The sequence below is a fragment of the Glycine soja genome, chromosome 1 (assembly GCF_004193775.1).
Source record: "Glycine soja cultivar W05 chromosome 1, ASM419377v2, whole genome shotgun sequence".
In the NCBI taxonomy this organism is placed as follows: Eukaryota; Viridiplantae; Streptophyta; class Magnoliopsida; order Fabales; family Fabaceae; genus Glycine; species Glycine soja.
This window is the reverse complement of record NC_041002.1, coordinates 23,446,265-23,465,405: the sequence shown is the minus strand read 5'-3', so window position 1 is coordinate 23,465,405 and position 19,141 is coordinate 23,446,265. Positions and strand designations below refer to the sequence as shown.

The 19,141-nt window shown below is 33.0% G+C and overlaps 2 protein-coding genes across 2 annotated transcripts; one reads left to right on the top strand and one right to left on the bottom strand.

The window, feature by feature from the left end:
* The first annotated feature begins 5,208 nt into the window (after positions 1-5,208).
* On the top strand, positions 5,209-7,142 carry LOC114413466 (homologous-pairing protein 2 homolog). Its single transcript, XM_028377903.1, has 6 exons — positions 5,209-5,355; positions 5,459-5,484; positions 5,703-5,970; positions 6,399-6,469; positions 6,565-6,753; positions 6,844-7,142. The coding sequence occupies exons 1-6, from the start codon at positions 5,328-5,330 to the stop codon at positions 6,943-6,945; spliced, it is 684 nt and encodes a 227-aa protein (XP_028233704.1). The 5' UTR covers positions 5,209-5,327; the 3' UTR covers positions 6,946-7,142.
* A 792-nt stretch (positions 7,143-7,934) lies between these two features.
* LOC114413459 lies at positions 7,935-10,333 on the bottom strand. The gene is made up of 5 exons (XM_028377889.1): positions 9,859-10,333; positions 9,498-9,601; positions 9,239-9,410; positions 8,948-9,067; positions 7,935-8,855 (listed from the first exon to the last, which is right to left on the bottom strand). Exons 1-5 carry the CDS (start codon positions 10,042-10,044, stop codon positions 8,226-8,228), a joined length of 1,212 nt encoding a protein of 403 aa, XP_028233690.1. The 5' UTR covers positions 10,045-10,333; the 3' UTR covers positions 7,935-8,225.
* Positions 10,334-19,141: the final 8,808 nt, after the last annotated feature.

The following is a 19,141-nucleotide window of genomic DNA, read 5'->3' as shown; positions in this document are numbered from 1 at the left end:
TGAAAATCAAATTCGAAAACAGTTCCGTAAGGCTTCCGTAACTTTTCCGTAAAATACGAAAAGGGGGGTGAACTTAGTAATTCGGGTGCGCTTAGAAATCTTCTTCATTAAGTCTTTGGGCGGCAAGCACCTCCCTTTTTTTCTATAAATAGGGGAGGGGGGAGCTGTTTCAAAATGTTCAGCCCCTTTGGCACTTCTCTCTCTTTCGAATTTGCTTGGAAAAATCGTTTCCGTGAAGAAAATCTAAGCCGAGGCGCTTCTGAAACGCTTCCGTAAGCGATTCTGTGGAAATTCTTCATCGTTCTTCACCGTTCTTCATCCGTTCTTCGTTCGTTCTTCGTTCTTCAACGGGTAAGTTTTCGAATTCGAGACTTTCAATTCATTTCTTGTTTTGTCTACTTTCACTTTAATTTCGTTTACTTTCAGTTTTCTTTTCTTCCGTTTTTAACGTGCTTTAACCATTTATTTAAGTCGTTTTCTCGTCTAATAAATGATAAAATGAATTTCAACCGATCATTTGTGTTGTAATCTCGTTTAATCACTGTTAAAACGAAATCTAACCGATCATTCACGCTATAACCTCGGTTAAACCAAAAAAAGTAAAATAATAATAAAATAATCAAAATATCTTGAAAAATAATAATAAAATAATCAAAATATCTTTGAATAAAATAAATTAAAAAAATCAATCGGACGTTTTTCTTTGGAAGTTTCCTTGAATGAATTGATTAATAACCAAAGTGAAACTAAGACTAAAATAGACTCACAAATCAAGTTTTGTCCGAAAATCACTAAAAACCGTTTTAAGGTCCAACGCCTTAAACGGTCCTCTTTGCTTTTATCGGTTAACATGGACCGTTCAAAAGCATAAAATCAACATGTGACTTTACCGCTTTTGCAAGAACTACGTAGGTCTGATTTCCTCATCGCAATTGAGGATACGTAGGAGCAAAAGCCCCGCTTTTGTCGACCACCCCAAGAGATCGTTAATGGTCCAAATGCCTTAACGTTTCTCTCCTTTCAAAAACAAGAGATCGTTAATGGTCCAACGCTTTAACGTTTCTCTCCTTTCAAAATCAAAAGACCGTTTAATGGTCCAACACCTTAAATGACCTTTTGTTCAATAAAAACATATTTTGCAAAAAAGACAAAAACAACTTAACCAAACACTTTGTTCCGAAAGAACTACGTAGGTCTGATTTCCTCATCGCAAATTGAGGAATACGTAGGAGCAAAGGGAAACACCCTTGTCGACCACAAAAAGAGAAAAAATATAAAAAGGGTATAAAGGATATAAGGACATAAAAGGGAACGTAAAAATCAAAGTCATGTTTGCACATTCGATTAAAGGCTGTCGTCCCTTGTGACGGACGTGTGGGGTGCTAATACCTTCCCCGCGCGTAAATACAACTCCCGAACCTTTCACTTAAAAGTTCGTAGATCGCGTCTTTTCCGGTTTTTCCGACGTTTTCCTCAAATAAACGTTGGTGGCTACTCCGCGCGTATTCCTTTCGTGGAACACGCATCCCGCGAGTCACGCGTCGCCCTCCCGCCGAAGGGTAGGTTGCGACACACCCTACAGTGAATCATCATTGCTGGAAGTGTACAGGTGATCCAAAGAAACATGGGGACGAGAAGATGAGGAAGGCAATGATGCTGCCAACACAGCAAAGGGAAGAATCGGTGGAGCCAAAGAAGGGGTGGTGGCATCAAAGGAGCGCTAGTGGTCGCCACACCAACACTCAACAAAGGTGTGGCAACAATGGACGAAGATCCCGCAACAAAACCAGCTAAAGTAGTTGACTTATCAACTCCAGTTGTGGGAGTAACCTCTTGAACAGGTACAACAAAAAGAGGTGGAGGAGCAGGAGTAACAACAACAGTAGTAGGAGCAGGAGCCTCGATGATCAACGGAGCTGGAGGCATATCTTGCAAACTCGAAGGGTGACCCAAACCAAGCATCAACCCTGTAGCTTGCCTCACTGCATGAAGGCTTATAGGGGCACTCAACTTCTTGCAGCCCGACACCCAAAGTCGTCATCTCACTTTCTCTTAGCCAAAACAGAGGAAGAGGCATTGGGGCGACCTCAGCAACAATAGCAACAAAGCCAAACTCACTATCAGGTTAACCCCCTTCTCTAGCAATAAAGGGACAACAAATGGTGTCACGATCCCACCAGCAAGACTGACCTACTTCACCAGTGGCCTCCAAGAGAAATCACCCATAATTCCTATAAAACAAGGAACAATAACGTAATAGATGTCAACTTAAGTCACAACGTAGTTCTGACACAAAGAAGGAAGCAAGACAAGATAAAATGTTTACCGTCCAAGGAGTGAGAGGATCGCTCACCAAAGGAAGAGACAAGATGGCCTGTTCATCCAGCGAGGCCGACAGCTATTCCAAAATAGCTTTGTCGACCCTCTCCACAAGTGTCAACAGATCCCCATCAAATGACTTGAACCTGGTGGGGTCAAATTGCCAATAGAATGGGAAGTGGGGTTCCTCATCCCTGTTGAACATAAGTGGCAAACCATCAGCCACGACATCAGTAACCAGGACCATGAAGAAATGGTCCTTGAAGTAGTGAAAGACGTTTGAGTCAAACTCAAATAGCTTCTTGGACACACTGTTCAAGGAGACCCAACCAATCTTTTCAGTTAGCTACATTTGGAATAAAAACAAGAAGATCAGCACACTAGGCCAGATGTTGAAGAAGGGGCATAAAATTTCAAAGGTCCTCACCATGGCCCAACTTTTCGGTTGGAGTTAGGAAGGGGCCACACTTAAGTGCTCAAGAAGAACACGTTGAAAAGCAGTCAAGGGTAGAACGAGACCCAAGACCTCAAATAGACATTTGTACATGAAGAAGAAAGGTAGATTGCCCGATGCAGCCCTCAAGAAAGGGAAGTCATCACTCCCACAAGCCTAGACGACCATCTTGCAGGAGTCCTCAAGGTTTGTCAGTTACACCTGGCATTGTAGATCAACAACAATCGCCGCAAAGGTAAGGGAGGACTTGTACTTCAGAACATCATCTCTCACCCACTCATAGCTAGCAACGATAGGTGGGGACTATGGCGACCCAATGTTATAACTACGTCACACCCGGGGAGATGCCCTAACATCCCCACCGTTTCTCCTTGCTCCCAAAAAAGCAGAAGGGGGGAGACCCAACGTGATCAGGACAGGTTCCCTGGCCGAGGAAGCAGCGGAAGACCACGCCCTTTTGTGGAGGCGAGAGGTGCCTCCACCAGTACGGCACAAAGCCCTAAACCTCTCTAAGGAAGAGGATTTGTTGTCAAAGGCACCACAATGAGTATCCTTCAAGGAGGAACCGTCAATGGAAATAACCTCTCGGTCCATCACGGGTTGCAGAGTCAAACCCCTAAAATCACTGCCACCTATGCCAATGGTGGAGTCAGACAAAAATGAAGACATGATTAGAAAGAGAATACCTCGAAGGATCAAAGAAGGTGAATGAAGAAGAAAAGGAATCGTAAGCACAAAAGCAATGAAGATTCAGGAGGAAGGAAATCAAAGTGACAGTGACCCAAAATCAAACACCCCCTCCGTTTAAAGAGGAGACAGACTCTTCGGTAACTAGTGAGAGCTAAAGTGGTGCTCTCAGATTTCTCACCACGATGCAGCCCCACTCACCTATGCAGCATGACTAGTTTAGTAAGTACAATTTATTTCCAAGCATTTTATCCCTAAAAGGTGTCTTCGTTGGTTGAGTCAATTTGCCATTGTCATCGTTCGGTGGTTCATTCTATGAGCCAGTAGCACCCAAAGAACATGCAAAGAAAGAGAAACCCTGGTGGTCCATATATATAGGAATTGGTAATATATATTTACTAAAAGAATTGGAAGGTATTTATTAGCAATGAACACCTTTTTTATTTGACCAAAAAACTATTCTTTTTTAGTTAAATCAGTATTAATTAAGGGATAATTGTGAAATTTTAATAATTCAAAGTTCCTTTTTTTTTTCGTCCCCACAACAAGTCCTCATTTTTTTTGTGTGTGTAATTTCTCCCGATGTACTATATAATTTTTTTTTCAAATTTAATAGTCTCTAATTTCTTGTTTAAACTTTTTGTAAACAAGATAGTAAAAAAGAATAAAAGGCTAAAATTAATAATCTTTTTCTTTAAACTTAAAAAAAAAACAATTTTTTTCTCAATAATCTAAAAACTACTCCCTTTGTCCCTAATTATAAAATCATTTTAAAAAATTTGTTTGTACCTTTTTATAAGATCATTTTCTAATTTATGGATGCATTAATTATTTTTTTTCCTACATACCCTTACTTAATTATTCTTTCTCCAAACATTAATAAAAAATAATTAAGTGGATAAAAAAATAAAAAAAAGGTGATCTTCAAGTGATGGTACAAATAGTTGACAAACTTAATGCGATTAACTAAATTAACTATTTTTTAAGGAATATAAATTAGTTGAAAGAGTTTTGTAACTAGGGACTGAAGGAGTAATATTTTTAAAATGAAACAAAACCATTATATAAAAATCAAAATAGAAAAAAAAATATTAATTAAAATTAAGGATTAGTTTGTTTAAACTTAAAAAAAATAAATTTAAATTTTTTATATATGTATTTTTTAATAAAAAAACTATTTAATTTAAGTAAAATCAATTTAAACAAATATATAGGAATATCAAAAAACTATTTATTTCATTTAGGGTTAACTAATTTTTTAGTTCTTAAAATTTTTTATAATTTAATTTTTAATTTTTAAACTTTTGTTTGATTGGTCAAGATTGTTTAACTTTTTTCCATTAAGATTTTTAGTATATAAACTTATGTTTGACTGGTTAATGTTCCTTAACTTATTTTCATAAGATTTTTAGTCACTAAATTTTTGAAATATCATTAAATAAATAAAAACAATCAATTTAAAATTTTGTTCATTGACTAATAACTAAAATTTTTAAAATTTTAATTACCTTCAATAATTAAATAAAAATTTAGAGACTAAAAATCTTAATGAAAAAAAAAATCTTGATAAGTGAAATAAAAATTTAAAGACTAAAAATTAAATTTTTTAAAAAATTAATAACAAACAACTTAATTAACCCTTCTATCTTAAGAAAAACACACTTATTTTAAAGAATAAGCTCAAACAATTTAGTCATAAAACTATTTATTTAAGTACTTTTTTTTTTCTCTCTCTCTCATGCGCACAAACGGTGTCGTAGATGGGCATTTTCTTCCGTGTCTGGCAATCCTCGTTCGTTTGCGTTGGCGGAAAATAGAAAAGAGAGATCCTGAATTTTTCCCGCGCCATTTTCCTTCGATCCAAACAATGGCTCCAAAATCCGATAGCGCCGAAGGTACCCTCACCACTCTCTCTCTCTCTCTCTCTCTCTCTCTCTCATTTCGCTGTTTCTCTTTCAGAACCTAACTAACCTAACATGTCTCTCTTTCATTTCGCAGCGATCGTGTTGAACTTCGTCAACGAGGTAACTAGCAACTAACCCTTTTCCCAATCACGTGCCTCACGACTCACCTCCCGTGACACACCTTTGCTCCCTTTGCCATCAATTATCATGCATGCTAACTTCAATTCTGTACCACACCAGCAACAAAATTGAAATTAAACTTATAAATTCAAAACGCCCCAATTCTGAGTTGAATGGTTGTTTGTTTCAGTTTTGATTTTGAATTTTTTTTTTTCCAGCAAAATAGGCCGGTGAATGCGCAGAACGTGGCGGATGCATTGCAAAAGTTCAATCTTAAGAAAGCGGCGATTCAGAAAGCGTTGGACATACTCGCCGATGGAAAGCGGATTTCGTTCAAGGAGTTTGGGAATCAGAAGATATACCTTGCGCGGCAAGACCAGTTTCAAATTCCCAACACTGAAGAGCTGAATCACATGAAGAAACAGAATGCTGACCTTCAAAAGCAGCTAGAGGATCAGAAAAAGGCTACTAGTGAGGTTGAAGCAGGTATATTATCAAACTTAAACAGAATTTGAGATTTGAGAAGTCTGTTGAAACGATTCCGATTAACTGACTGTGTGAGTGCGTGAAATTGCTTATAATAGCAAATTCAGATGCAATCTGGACGCTTAGGAAGTAATATTATGAGGTAGAATGATAAGGGTTTGTTTGACTAAAAAGAACATTTTCAGTTATAATTTTTGGTTTATACACGTAAAATGATGTAATTCCATTTTGATTGAGTGGCTGATCGTTGTCTAATGGTTTCAATTTGCTAATTGTACCGGCTATACGAATTCTTGACTATACCTAATCCAGGTCATTTGATGTGGTTATTGTGGATATTAGCTTTCGTGCATTAGGAACCGTTGAGAATTTTTATTGTGGACAAACCTCTTGATCTTGCTATTTATGGATGCAACTTGTTGGTGCAGAAATTAAGTCATTGCAATCAAATTTGACACTGGAACAGATCTTTGAAAGAGAAGTAAATCTTAGATTGGAGGTAACTGATGTGGATGCTTGTGTGCTTGTTTTAATTTCATGAAAGGGAATTGGTGGTTGTGCTGAGATAATTTGCGTCTTTATGTTCTGCTTCAGGTTCAAGAAATGGAGGATAAATTGACCAAGTTACGTGGAGGTGTTACTCTGGTGAAGCCAGAGGAACGCAAGGCTGTTGAGAATATGTTGTCAGAGATGATAGGTCAGTGGAGAAAGCGGAAAAGAATGTTCAAGGATTTATGGGATACCCTCACTGAGAACTCACCTAAGGATCCCAAAGAATTTCAGGTTTCTTTCTTGGCTTGTCACAACCATAGATCTTATTTAGTTATTTTTAATGTTTCTGTTATCATATTGACACTAGTTTGCACTTTGCAGGAGGAGCTTGGAATAGAATATGATGAAGAAGATGTTGGGGTGAGTTTGCAGTCATACAATGACCTGATTCAACAGGGTCAGAAGAGGCCTAGGGGGCAGTGATGTATTTATTGGAATCAACAAATTAGGAGTACAGATTGTTTGGTGTTCTGACCTCAGTGAAAATTACTGCAAATTACATATAGCCTTATGTATTAAGTTTTTACAATTCTGACTTAGTTTGGGTTTATTCCCTAAATTTACGAGCCTGGCTGGAGCATAGTCTCAATGCAATATTATTGTTAATATCTCTTTGGGCACAGGCATTGGTCCTCTTTGCATTGCATACTATTATAGTGCTCATGTTTCAAGGACACAAAACATTATTGTAATTCTTGAACTTCGTATCTCCTGAAGAATGATTATTGACATAAACAGATTCTAGGAAAAAAAAACTAACTCTAAGCAGAAAGCACTTATATTCCATGTTCTAGAACCCTGCATGCTCCCCCCCTCAAGAATCTTACCAATGCTTTTCCTGGTATATTCAAGTTTCGTATCTATTAGAATCTTACGATTTATGATTCAAATTATGCAAGTTGGTTAGCTATCAATTTGTATCATAAGATGAATATCAAACCACTTCGAATCTTATGATGCATGAATGAATAGGTGCAATCTTTTATTATTGATATAAATCACACAATTCAATTTGGTATTTTTTTTTTCTTTCTTTACTTTTCTTTCACCAATTTTCTTGAAAGAAATTGAAAATATAAGCTTAAATTGTTAAACAGAATTGAAAGAGCACTTTTGAACTTATTCTATTTGATTATTTCAATACTTTTTTGTCACTCATTCAATACATGCACTTTGTTTGGTTTCATTGTTGTTTTTAATTTTTTTTTAAATAGAGACTTTACAAACTCAAATATAGCTAGTAATTTTGTTTCATGAGACCTTATGCTTAAGTTGAATTTATTTATTTTTAGTTTTAAATTATTACATTGAACACTATGTATTATCTATAAAATAGATTTGAAGTTATTTTTATTGTCTCTAATCTTATGATTCAATACAAATGATTCACAATTCAAAAGTTAGCTTGGCAATTCATGATTCGAATCTCCATTATGTTTATTAAGGTTTCTTCTGCAGTCATATTTCTGTGTTTGATCAAATATCAATCTGTTTCCCATGTCCATGTCTGGAGGGTGCCTACTTTTATGTTGTGATTGCATAAAGAGGAGAATCCCTGACACTATTTTTACATCCAACTAATCCAATTAATCATTTAAATAATGAAAAAACATATTGACATTCTGATGGCAAATCCATAAGACAAAATTTAAAGAACCAAGCGAAACTTCGATAGATGCCACTCATACTCAGTGATTTTTCATTCATCTAGTCCTCACTGAAATAGGCCTCTTCTGCAAATCCAACTGAGGCGCATTCTGCATCTTGGATCCTGGCACTGTATTTACTACTATACCAGCACCATACCCTGAAGATGTCTGCTTAGAAGATTGATTTATATTCTGTTTATTATCATTCTCATCATCACTATCATCGAAAATCACTTCCTTTTCCAAAGGATCAGCCTCAATTTCACCATCCACCAAGGCAGTAGCCCCCTTCAAAACCTCATCAGTTGAATTGCAACTTATAATGTCTTTCGACTTTTTTAACTCATCTTCTCTTTGAGTTTCACTGAGGATTTCCTTTTCTTCCATTTGAGGTCTCACATCATGTCCTTCCTCCACTTTTCTTGGTTGGAGTCTTGTGCTATCATGATCATCGGGATCATGTGATTCAGATCGGGAGAGTTCCAGTGCTGCTCTTGCAGCAGCTGCAGCATATTCTGCTGACTCAAAAGCTGCTTGTGCTGCATCAGCTACGTCCTTGTACGTTTTTCTTCCCTTATAGGAATCAATTAACTTTTCATCTTTCCCCCTGCTAGGCAAAATGCTTACATTCTCTTCCTTCTTCTCAGGTTCATGTTGGTTTTGCTTTTCTACACTGGATTGTTCCTGAACAGTTTACAGCAGATCCCATAAGTAGTTGGTTTTCAAATATAAATATAAACAAGAAATTGCAAATTTTTCTGCCTCAGGTGTTATACCTCAACCGAAACAGAAGTTTCTTCGAGCTGCAGAACAATACCATTCTCAGAAGCAATGTCTTTGAGTACCTTCATTCTGCTTTCCAGGCTTGGCATCTTTGTTGACAATTTCTGTATCATCTATAAACAACCAGATAAAAATTATCATAAGACAGTTATCTGCTCTCTGCACACATTTTAGCTTGTAGATAAATCCTAGTTCTTAACTAGTCTAACAGGCAAAACAAAATACTGGGAAGGCAACAATATTAGACATAACAAAGATTGCTGAATCTCATATCAGATACATACCTGAGGATGGACTCCACAGTTGTTCCTCAACTCAATAGATCGAGCAGCAAACTCCTTGCCAAACCGTGATGTCAAAATTACACGAATCTGTTGAATCTCAGGAAAATCTCCACACCTTGAAGCTGCATAGAGCAATCCCGATGCTGCCTCCTTCAGTTCCTCGGGACATTCTCTGTAACAAGAATACCAAACCCATCATTTTAAAAAGAAAAACGAAAACCAATTCTTTCACCAAACAAAATTACAAGAGTAAACCAACCTCTCTTGCTCAATGAGGTGGACCCTTTCGATCAAGAGGTTGAAGTATCCTTCAATCCTGCCATACACATCCAACATGTTCTGATCCTTGATCACATGCTCAACCTGTCCAAAACAAACCAGTTTTCAGTTATTGTGTGATAAAAAAAAATAAGAATATAGTCTATGCAAAAGACTCATCCAATTACAAATTTATATATAATATGTTTGTTTACTTTTTTAATAAATATGTTAAAAGTCGTACAGCTATATGATTTCTGATTGATTGCTAGTATAATTTTGTTTACACCATCAGTGAACATAAATTAAATTTTAAAAATTGTCTTTGAGAGACAAGACAACAAACATGTATAATATCTTACTCGAAGTGAAGCACGTTCTTGGTGGCCAAGTTGGAGGAGTTCAAGGACATCAGAACGGGCATGTCTAAGGCGAGCCTGGCGCTGGTTCTTGAGAACAGCTAGGCGTGAGATGGCAAGGTTAACAATAGCCTTGAACTTTGATACCTTGAAGGTTCTACCAAGGAGAGCATCAAGCTTCTTACCCATTTGTACGTACCTTAATTACTTCTCAACGATAAAAACAAAACAACACACCCTTGTGTCAATAGCAGCAATGTAAGGTACGAACCTAGGGAACAAAGAAGCAGGCACAAGCTTGTAATAAGATTGAGAATATGAGAACTCTTATATGATACTATGAGAGAGAGAGAGAGAGAGGGACAGAGAGAATGGAGGTTTTATATGGTAATATTTGAGAACGCAGACCAGTTGGCAATTGACTAATATGTCCTTTGCAAAAGAGATTTTTTGGTTTTAATACTTTTCATTTTTGGGTGTTGTTGATTGATGCAAAGAGTTTGCTTGGAAGAGAAGAATCTAGTTGAGTGGGGCATGTTAAGAGGAGCCGAGTCTAGCTTCAACGCGGTTGGCGTGTGAAGTTTTGAAGACGAATAGGAATAGTGGCTTCTCAGTTGCCACCTTCTCAGAAAATACGTGAACGAAGACTTAGAGGAATACGAAAATACAAATCATTGTTTTGTTGTGACTATTTGGTTAGATGCATGAGACGGAAATCCAATAGTCAGCGTCCGTCCGTTCTCTTGTCAATTACTACATTTGTTACCTGTTGGTAATTATACTATATATTTATATTTTATTAAAATATAAAAGGTATAGGTATTAATAATAAAATTATATTATACATGTATGTATCATCAATTACCAATTTTGTGCCACACCGCGTAAATTTAATAGTCAGATTTTTATTTATAAAGTCATATTTTAGTTTATAGATAATTGTAGAAATTTGAAACTAGTTGGTAATATCAATAGTCACAGACATTAGTATAACAAAGTACTTTTTTTTTACTGTTATAACAAAGTACTCATAAAATGATGATTTACACTAAAATATTCTACAATATTATAACATAACACTTATTGCGATAGATATACAACTTTTAAAATTAAAAGAAAAGTGAGTATAAAGTATCTTTCAAAAAAGAAAGAAAAAAGAACTCTAATAAAATGCTACTAAAATGAAAATATATATGAAAGTCATTTTCAAGCTATAGGCATAGTTTTCCTTCCTACATTAACCTTTTGTCAAAATCAAGTGCACAACAAGCCAGAGAGGCAGAAAGAGACACTATGAATGGGTCGGGACCTACGAATTTAATAGTCTTTGGGAGGAGCTTCATTGTCAATATTCTGTACACACTATGAAGAAACCAAGCAATTCGTAGGTAAATGTAGTCCATTAATCTTGATAGATTCTTTTCTTCTCTTTTTTTTAGCTCTTTACATGTAGACATATTCTTTTAGCAGTTGTTGATACAATTGGTTTCTAGGTGTTACTTAATTAAAGTCCTGTAAAAATAGAGATTTAAGGAATTAAATTCTTTTACAGTTTTAGTAAAATTGACAACTATTGAAAAATGTTATATATTGAAGATTGGACATTGGATTTACATTCGTTAATATATTTTTTGTTTAATAGAAATTTAGTAAAAAGAAAAATCAAAGTACGTAAATCAATTAAATTTTCTTTTAACCGGAGTAATTTAAACCAGGATTAATTAATAGAAATTATATTATATAAAAAAGTTAATATTATTTTTTTATGACTATGATATTGTTACGAAATAGTCCCCACCAGATGTAGTAATTAAATCTTTATCGAAAATCATAAACACAGTCAAAGTGAGTATTCTTCTCCTAATACGATTTATTATTTAATATCCAAAGGTCAATCATGACTCAAACCGTGGATTATTTGATTAAGGGACAAGCCACTATCACTTTATATTAATTATTGTTTGTAAAAAAGTAAAGATAATATTGTACCACATATTATCCCGCATCCGCACATTATAATGTTAGTATAATGTTGTTATTAAAGAATATTAATGACACTCTTAACACTATAATTAACTAGAATTTATTAGAAATTATCAATTTTAATTATTATATTTTTTGCAACATGTAGAAAATATATTTAATTGTAATTTATTATAAATTATTTATTACAAGTAATATCTTTAAGATAATGCATATTTGCTTTTATGTTAAGATTAATTGTAATTTATTATAAATGGTTTATTGCAAGTAATATTTTAAGATAATGTATGCTTGTATTTTTAAGATGATTTATGTTTGTATTAATCATGTGTGTAACAACCTCGGATTTCATTATATGAAATGCTAAGGCTTTAATGCAGAAAGATTTACTTTAGTCCTTTTAAAACTCTTGAATTAGTATAATTAATAAAAATATTTATAATTTTTTTTCAAATACAAGCATGTCATATAAATATCATGTATAAAAGGGTCTTCCAATTATAAAACATAAGGTACTTGTGTCCTATGGCACTACATCATTAAAACATCATAAAAAAATCTCCAAACTCAACACATATGGTTTCATTAAGGGAATAAATACAACATAGATCCATGAAATATCTAAACCCTAAGGCGGTCCCTGCTAAGACAAAATATAAATAAAAGACCAAGGATCAAATCTCATCCTTAAATTAAGCACCACCAAGTCCACATCAATCATAAGTGACATGCTCATCAGAAACTACATCAAAATTTGTTCCCTTTCAAAGATACAATCATCACGATTCAATAGAAAATGCAAGGGTAAGCTCATTTTAAAAGAAACATCATGTAATTGAAAACAATGTAAGATCACCATTTTAAAAGAGATATACAAATCCTTCACTTTTCCAACAATCACATACCATTGCAACTCATAAAGTAACACATCATTAAGTCACAATTATCAATGCACTTGTTAACTATCATATTATGACATGCTGACTCTTTACTCTCGAAAGATTTCACCTTAAGCAATTAACTAAAATACATCCCATAACATAGTCACACCTTGACGATTCAGAGAGACTCAAATTAACCTTGTGGTGGAAGTGTGATTTTATTGAAAATGAATGAGCATGGGTAGTGGCTTACCTCTAGTAAGGCTTGCAATGATCTTAACCTATTTAGTGATTCCCCCACCCATCCATTCTATTTGCCCTTTTACCATTAGCCACCACTACCATCCTCCGACATTAGGTTGAGGGCCTTCTTAGCACCCCCAACTGATGCGCTTACTCAAATGCAATGTCATTCATCAATACATGTATGTTATGATCATACAAATCCAAAATCAAATCACATCATTAATAAATTTGTCCACCCTCATCAATATAATTTATTTCATCATCAATTTAACTCATTGCACATAATTCAATTCATTATGCATATGTCATTCAACTCATCATCAACTCATCATTCACATCTTGTTCAATTCTGCATCAATTCATCATTCATATCATTCTCACCAATCATGAACTCTCACATAGCTTACCTAAGCATCATGAGACTTTTCAAATAAGTTTTCATAATCAAACACCAAATCTCAACACATGTATGTGAATTTCATGATAAATAACAAGAAATCACCTCAATCAATTTCATTTAAGATTCACCAGCATATCAATGCATTTAAGATTGAACACTAGATTGAATCTCAGCAAAAGGGTGCCCTTGTCTCCCCCGTTTAAGCGTAGGTTTTACAAAAGCATCAGCCTCTAACAATAATGTTTCCCCTATTGCACTTAAGCGCCACAAGTTTGCATAATCACGATTTTTTTGCATATTTTGTCCCTTTAATGAGTCTCAATCCATTTCCAACCATGAACATCGAATTAAAACACATTCTAACAACTAAAAATAATGATTAAACCCATAAAACTTAAGATTAAAGATGGTTTAAGCTTCCCTTACCTATCAAACTCGTGAAACTTGCTTTTAGATGAAGAAAGGAAGCAAGGAAGGGACTTTGGGTCCAAGATGCAATCTTTCTCCCACTCTTACAGTAGTTTTATTTCATTCACACCACCCTAGACCTCAAAACCAACATAAAATACATTAAAACCTTGAAAATGAACACTTTTATGAAGCTTTGAAAAGTGTTTATGGAGGAAAATGAAAGTGGAGGATGAGAGGGGAAAGAGAAAGGTCTCTTATTACTGAATTCAGTCCACAACTCAGAGGAAGCACACTTACAAGGTTCCTTGGGCAAGGAGAATCAAAGCCTCAAGCTCTACAATGAAGGGTTTTCTTGGAGAGAAAGAAGATAGTGAAATAAGAGTATTTTGTACTACAGTTTAGTTTTCAGTTAATAAAATGGAATATATGACTTTTCTTCTTTTTTCTATTCACACCCATCGCTTCCTAAGCTCACCCACTCTTTTTCTTATCCCTCAAAGTCCACACGTGTCAGTCATAAAAAATAATTACAAAAAGCATAATGTTACAATGTGACACTCCATTAACTTGTCATGTCATGACTTAACAGATTTTGACCAACGACATATACTAAAATCAAACATATAAAAATTCCGGATGGTAAAATCAAAAGAAATATGAAATTTAGATAATAAAATCAAAATATGATATATTAGAGGTATATGAAAACTATATTTAAACCTTTAACTTGATATTTTATCTAGACACTTATAACTAATAATGTCTTTGAATGAACCAATAATGACCTCAAATTCAATCTTTTTATAAACAAGCAAGTTTGGCCCATGTATATTTTAACTAAATGTTGAGTAATAACTATTTTCTTTTAACGAAAAAACCTTTCAAAAGTTGGAGATTTAATATCTACCTATTGAAAATAATAATGATACAATATATGTTTTTTTTATTTATATAAACCAAGAAACAAGAGTAGCTTCTTCTACTGAAAGTAATATTGTTCGAATGAGATGAGATCATTGTAGGTGAAAAACTCTCTTTGAATATTTACTGCAACTATATACCTAAGGCTCAAACTTGAAGCCTTTGATTAAGTTGAGACAATTACGTCATTTGATTCACATGCTAGATGGTAATGATTATATATATATATATATATATATATATATATATATATATATATATATATATATATATATATATATATATATTATTGATCAAATAATATTAATTAATATGATTAAGCAATATATCAAATAAATAATATAATTAATATGTTATTGGTCAGTCAATTTGTTATAATATATCAGTTATATTTTTTATTCAATATAATATACAATCAAATTAATGATATAATTAAATATTTATAAATATAACTCAAATGATGTTCATTACATATTATATTTATTAATTATTTTAAATGTAAAATTTAATTAGCTATGTTGAACAGAGACGACAATAATTAATACAATATGAATATATATTTAATAAACATATATTATATATTCGTTATATTTAATAAATATAATATTTATTAAAATAATATAATTTAATTGTATATTATATTCAATAAATACTAATATACTATAACTTTGTTAAGAATAAATATTATAACTAACAAGTAAAACTGGATTCCCTTAAAAAAATATAAGTAAAATTGGCTGCCCAGTAAATTTTAAATTTAAATATCTCAACATTAAATGCTTCATTAATCCTTGTTCTCAAAATAGTTTATACTACTTTTTTTGTGAGTAAATAGTTTATAGATATTATTAGCCCAAATCACAATATCTATACTAATTAATTTATTTTTATTAAATAATATTGTATTAATAGAGATAATGAAATGGTTTAATATTTTTATTAGTATATTACATTTTTATACCAAATATATGGCATTTTCTAATGCTATTAAAATATAGTAATCTATCTCGGTATTGCCCTATACACGTATCGTTATGTATGACCATATAATGAAAAATTATTAATTATTTAATAATTACTTTAAAAGTTACATATAAAATAATTTTTAATGTATTGATATAGATAGTGCATCAAAGTTAATCTCTTTTTAATCTAATAATTAAAATATATTAATAATAATGTAGATATTTTTACATTACCATCTACTTGCTATTTAATTAAAAAATTAATTTTATAATAATTATTTTAAAATTTATTTTTGGAATATTTCTAATCATTAAACATTATAAAAGTGTCACTAACATCCAAATTAAACTCTTTTTAATAATATTTAAATAGAATGTATTTACAATGTAATAGTTATTTATACTGTCACTAGTAATGAATTATGAAATGTAATATCTTTTTTATAATAATTACTTTTAAAAATTATATTTAAAATAATTTTTAATTGGTAAAAAAATATAACAATACTAATGTATGAAAATTAAAGTCTGTTCTACTATTGGATAAGTTTGTTTATAAGTGGTTCTTATAAGAGCAAAAACAGTTTTATGTTTGGTTACAATTATGAAAAGTGCTTTACGACAAAAAATAGGATGAGAGTTTAAGGGATGATGAGGCAGATTTAAAATGAAAATAAAAAAAAAACAACTAATTCAACATTTTCTCCCAACAACAATAAAGACTGAATCGTAAACTCAAATAATAACAAGAAGAAGAGAGCATCAGTAGAAATCGAACAATTAATAGAGAAATAAGAAATATTAGCAAACTTGAACCGAAGAGAAAACCACCATTGGGATCGAAGAAGATGCAAAGAAGAGAAGCACCAACGTTGTTAGGTCATGAGTGAAAGATTTCTCTCTGTGGTTCAAGTCCAGGGGTATTGGGTGACATCTAAAACTTAACCATAAACAATTTTATCAAAAAATTTCATAAAAACCACACCTCTGTGTTTTTTATTTCCGCTTCAACAGTTGCTAATTATTTTGAGAAACAACTCCAAGTAACTTCTCAGCAACCTTTAGCTTATTTTTCACTTCTGCTTGTTTTTAAAAGTTTACCCAAACATCTAAAAAGTTACCATAAATGCTTTTTTAGTTAAAATAAGTGTTTTTCCTTTAAAATTTCATAAAATAAGTACCCAAACGTCAATTATTAATTGAAGTTAATTTTCACTATCAAACTAGCATCCTTTTTTTTTTTTAAGAAACCTAAACTGGAGCATCACTTTGACACAACCGATCACCAGTAAATAATTTTTACTGATAAAGAAACAATAATAGAACCCCTAATACCCAAACCCACGTGAAGAAGTAAGTAAACCAAAGAAATCAAAAGACGTCAGCATTGTTTCGTGAATTCTGATGACTGATGACCATTAAGAATAATTAAAGAAAGACCATTTTCAATTTCTAAAGCATGAAAGACTCCATGTGGTCATCCAGGGTGCTTTATTGAAAGCTTACCTAATGCAGCTATTACATTATTATTAATATGCCAGGAATAAACCACCGAGAGCGTACATAAATTGACATTGGTTGTTCCAATAAGTGTTGTCTCATAATATTTAGTTTGAACAAACTTACCTCCTATAAAAATAAATACACGTGATTTCTGTTTTATAAAAATAAATACATGTGATTTTAAAAAAAATATAAATAAAAATACACGTTATATCTTAAAAAAATGAAGGTTTAGCTATGTTTTTTAAATCCTCAAATTATACCTGTTTTTTTAATCATCCAAATAAATATTATTGATTTTAGTTTCTCAAATTAGAATTTTTTAATCCTTTTTGTTAGAATTTGAAGGACTAAAAAGATTTTTTTAAAAATTTACTGAAATAAAAGATGCAAATTTTATTTGAGAGACTAAAAAAATAAACATCCTAATGTGAAAAAAAAATTATGTCCTCCCAGATGGAAAAGGCCAGAGCATAATTGGGCAGTCTAAGAACAAAAGAGCTTCAATTACACGACAACGTTTGTTTCAAATCCTGCGTTTAGAAACATAAAATTATTTGCAATATCATAACATATAACATTTACATAAATTTTTAATAGATAAACTTTAGGTGATGAAGCTGTTTTCATGTTCTGTAGTTTTAGTGTGATGTGTGAATGCAGTTTTGCCGACTCCATGCAGTTTTTGTGTTTGGAGATTCCATGCCCATTAGTCCATTATCATCCTATTTCTTTAAAATTACTTTTATTTTATTTTATTTCTACAGCGTGATGTACTTGACTCATAGTAGGAATTTTTTCCATCCACAAGTTTCATGTTTGAGATTTTATTTAAAAGGTATCAAGCATGTACCACTTCAACCAATTACCCCTTCGAGAAACCATACCAAGAACATGACAAAGTTATACAAAGAACATAGTTTATTTAGGATTCTTCTTAGGGTTAATTGAAGAACACAGCCTCTAAAATCATGTGAAAAACGTGACAAAGTTATGTCTAGTATTTGATTTTGTATTTTTATGAGTTGTTTATAACTTTTTGTGAAAATTTATATGTTCATTTGAGATATATATCCTACTGGAAGTTTTATTTTGGTGATTCATTTCTGATATGAGTTGATTGAATGAGAATCTATGATAGTTGAAAGCAAAAAAAAAAAAATGTTGTCTGGTACGTTTTTGTCCGAACATGTGTTAGTATTTTTGTGATGACTTTGTCTGAGGTGAATGAAATTAAATTCCATTTGTGGAGACGCAAAGAAAACACATGGGGATATAGTTTTGAGACAAGAAACACTTAAAAAGGTTGAGGATCAAAGGAGTTATGCTTGTCCAAAGTTTCATGTGTTGTTAGGAGAAACCTGACTGAACATAGTATCTTTTTTTTTTTCAATTATGTAAAAATGGTGTTCAAAAATAGATTACATGGTTAAAAAGTATACAACAACAACAACAACGCCTTATCCCATTAGGTGGGGTCGGCTACATGGATCAACTTCCGCCATAATGTTCTATCAAGTACCATACTTCTATCCAAATCATTAAGTTCGAGATCCTTTTTGATAACCTCTCTTATAGTCTTTTTGGGTTTTCCTCTGCCTCAAATTGTTTGCCTTCTCTCCATCTGGTCTACTCTCCTCACTACAGAGTCTACCGGTCTTCTCTCTACATGCCCAAACCACCTAAGTCTATTTTCCACCATCTTCTCTACAATAGGCGCTACTCCAACCCTCTCTCTAATAGCTTCGTTTCTAATTTTATCCTGTCGAGTCTTACCACACATCCACCGCAACATCCTCATCTCCGCTACACCTACTTTATTCTCATGTTGGCTCTTGACCGCCCAACATTCTGTTCCGTACAAAATCGCCGGTCTTACCGCAGTCCGATAAAACTTTCCCTTTAGCTTGATCGGTACCTTTGCATCACATAACACCCCCGATGCTTTTCTCCATTTCATCCATCCTGCTTGAATG

Bases quoted from the DNA above. Each gene is read 5' to 3' on its own strand.
- LOC114413466 (XM_028377903.1), top strand. From the start codon at position 5,328: ATGGCTCCAAAATCCGATAGCGCCGAAG. The intron at 5,485-5,702 runs GTAACTAGCAAC...TTTTTTTTCCAG, and splicing joins TGTTGAACTTCGTCAACGAG to CAAAATAGGCCGGTGAATGC. The intron at 6,754-6,843 runs GTTTCTTTCTTG...TGCACTTTGCAG, and splicing joins AGGATCCCAAAGAATTTCAG to GAGGAGCTTGGAATAGAATA.
- LOC114413459 (XM_028377889.1), bottom strand. From the start codon at position 10,044: ATGGGTAAGAAGCTTGATGCTCTCCTTGGTAGAACCTTCAAGGTATCA. The intron at 9,411-9,497 runs GTTGGTTTACTC...TTCTTGTTACAG, and splicing joins CACCTCATTGAGCAAGAGAG to AGAATGTCCCGAGGAACTGA. The intron at 9,068-9,238 runs GTATGTATCTGA...GGTTGTTTATAG, and splicing joins ACTGTGGAGTCCATCCTCAG to ATGATACAGAAATTGTCAAC.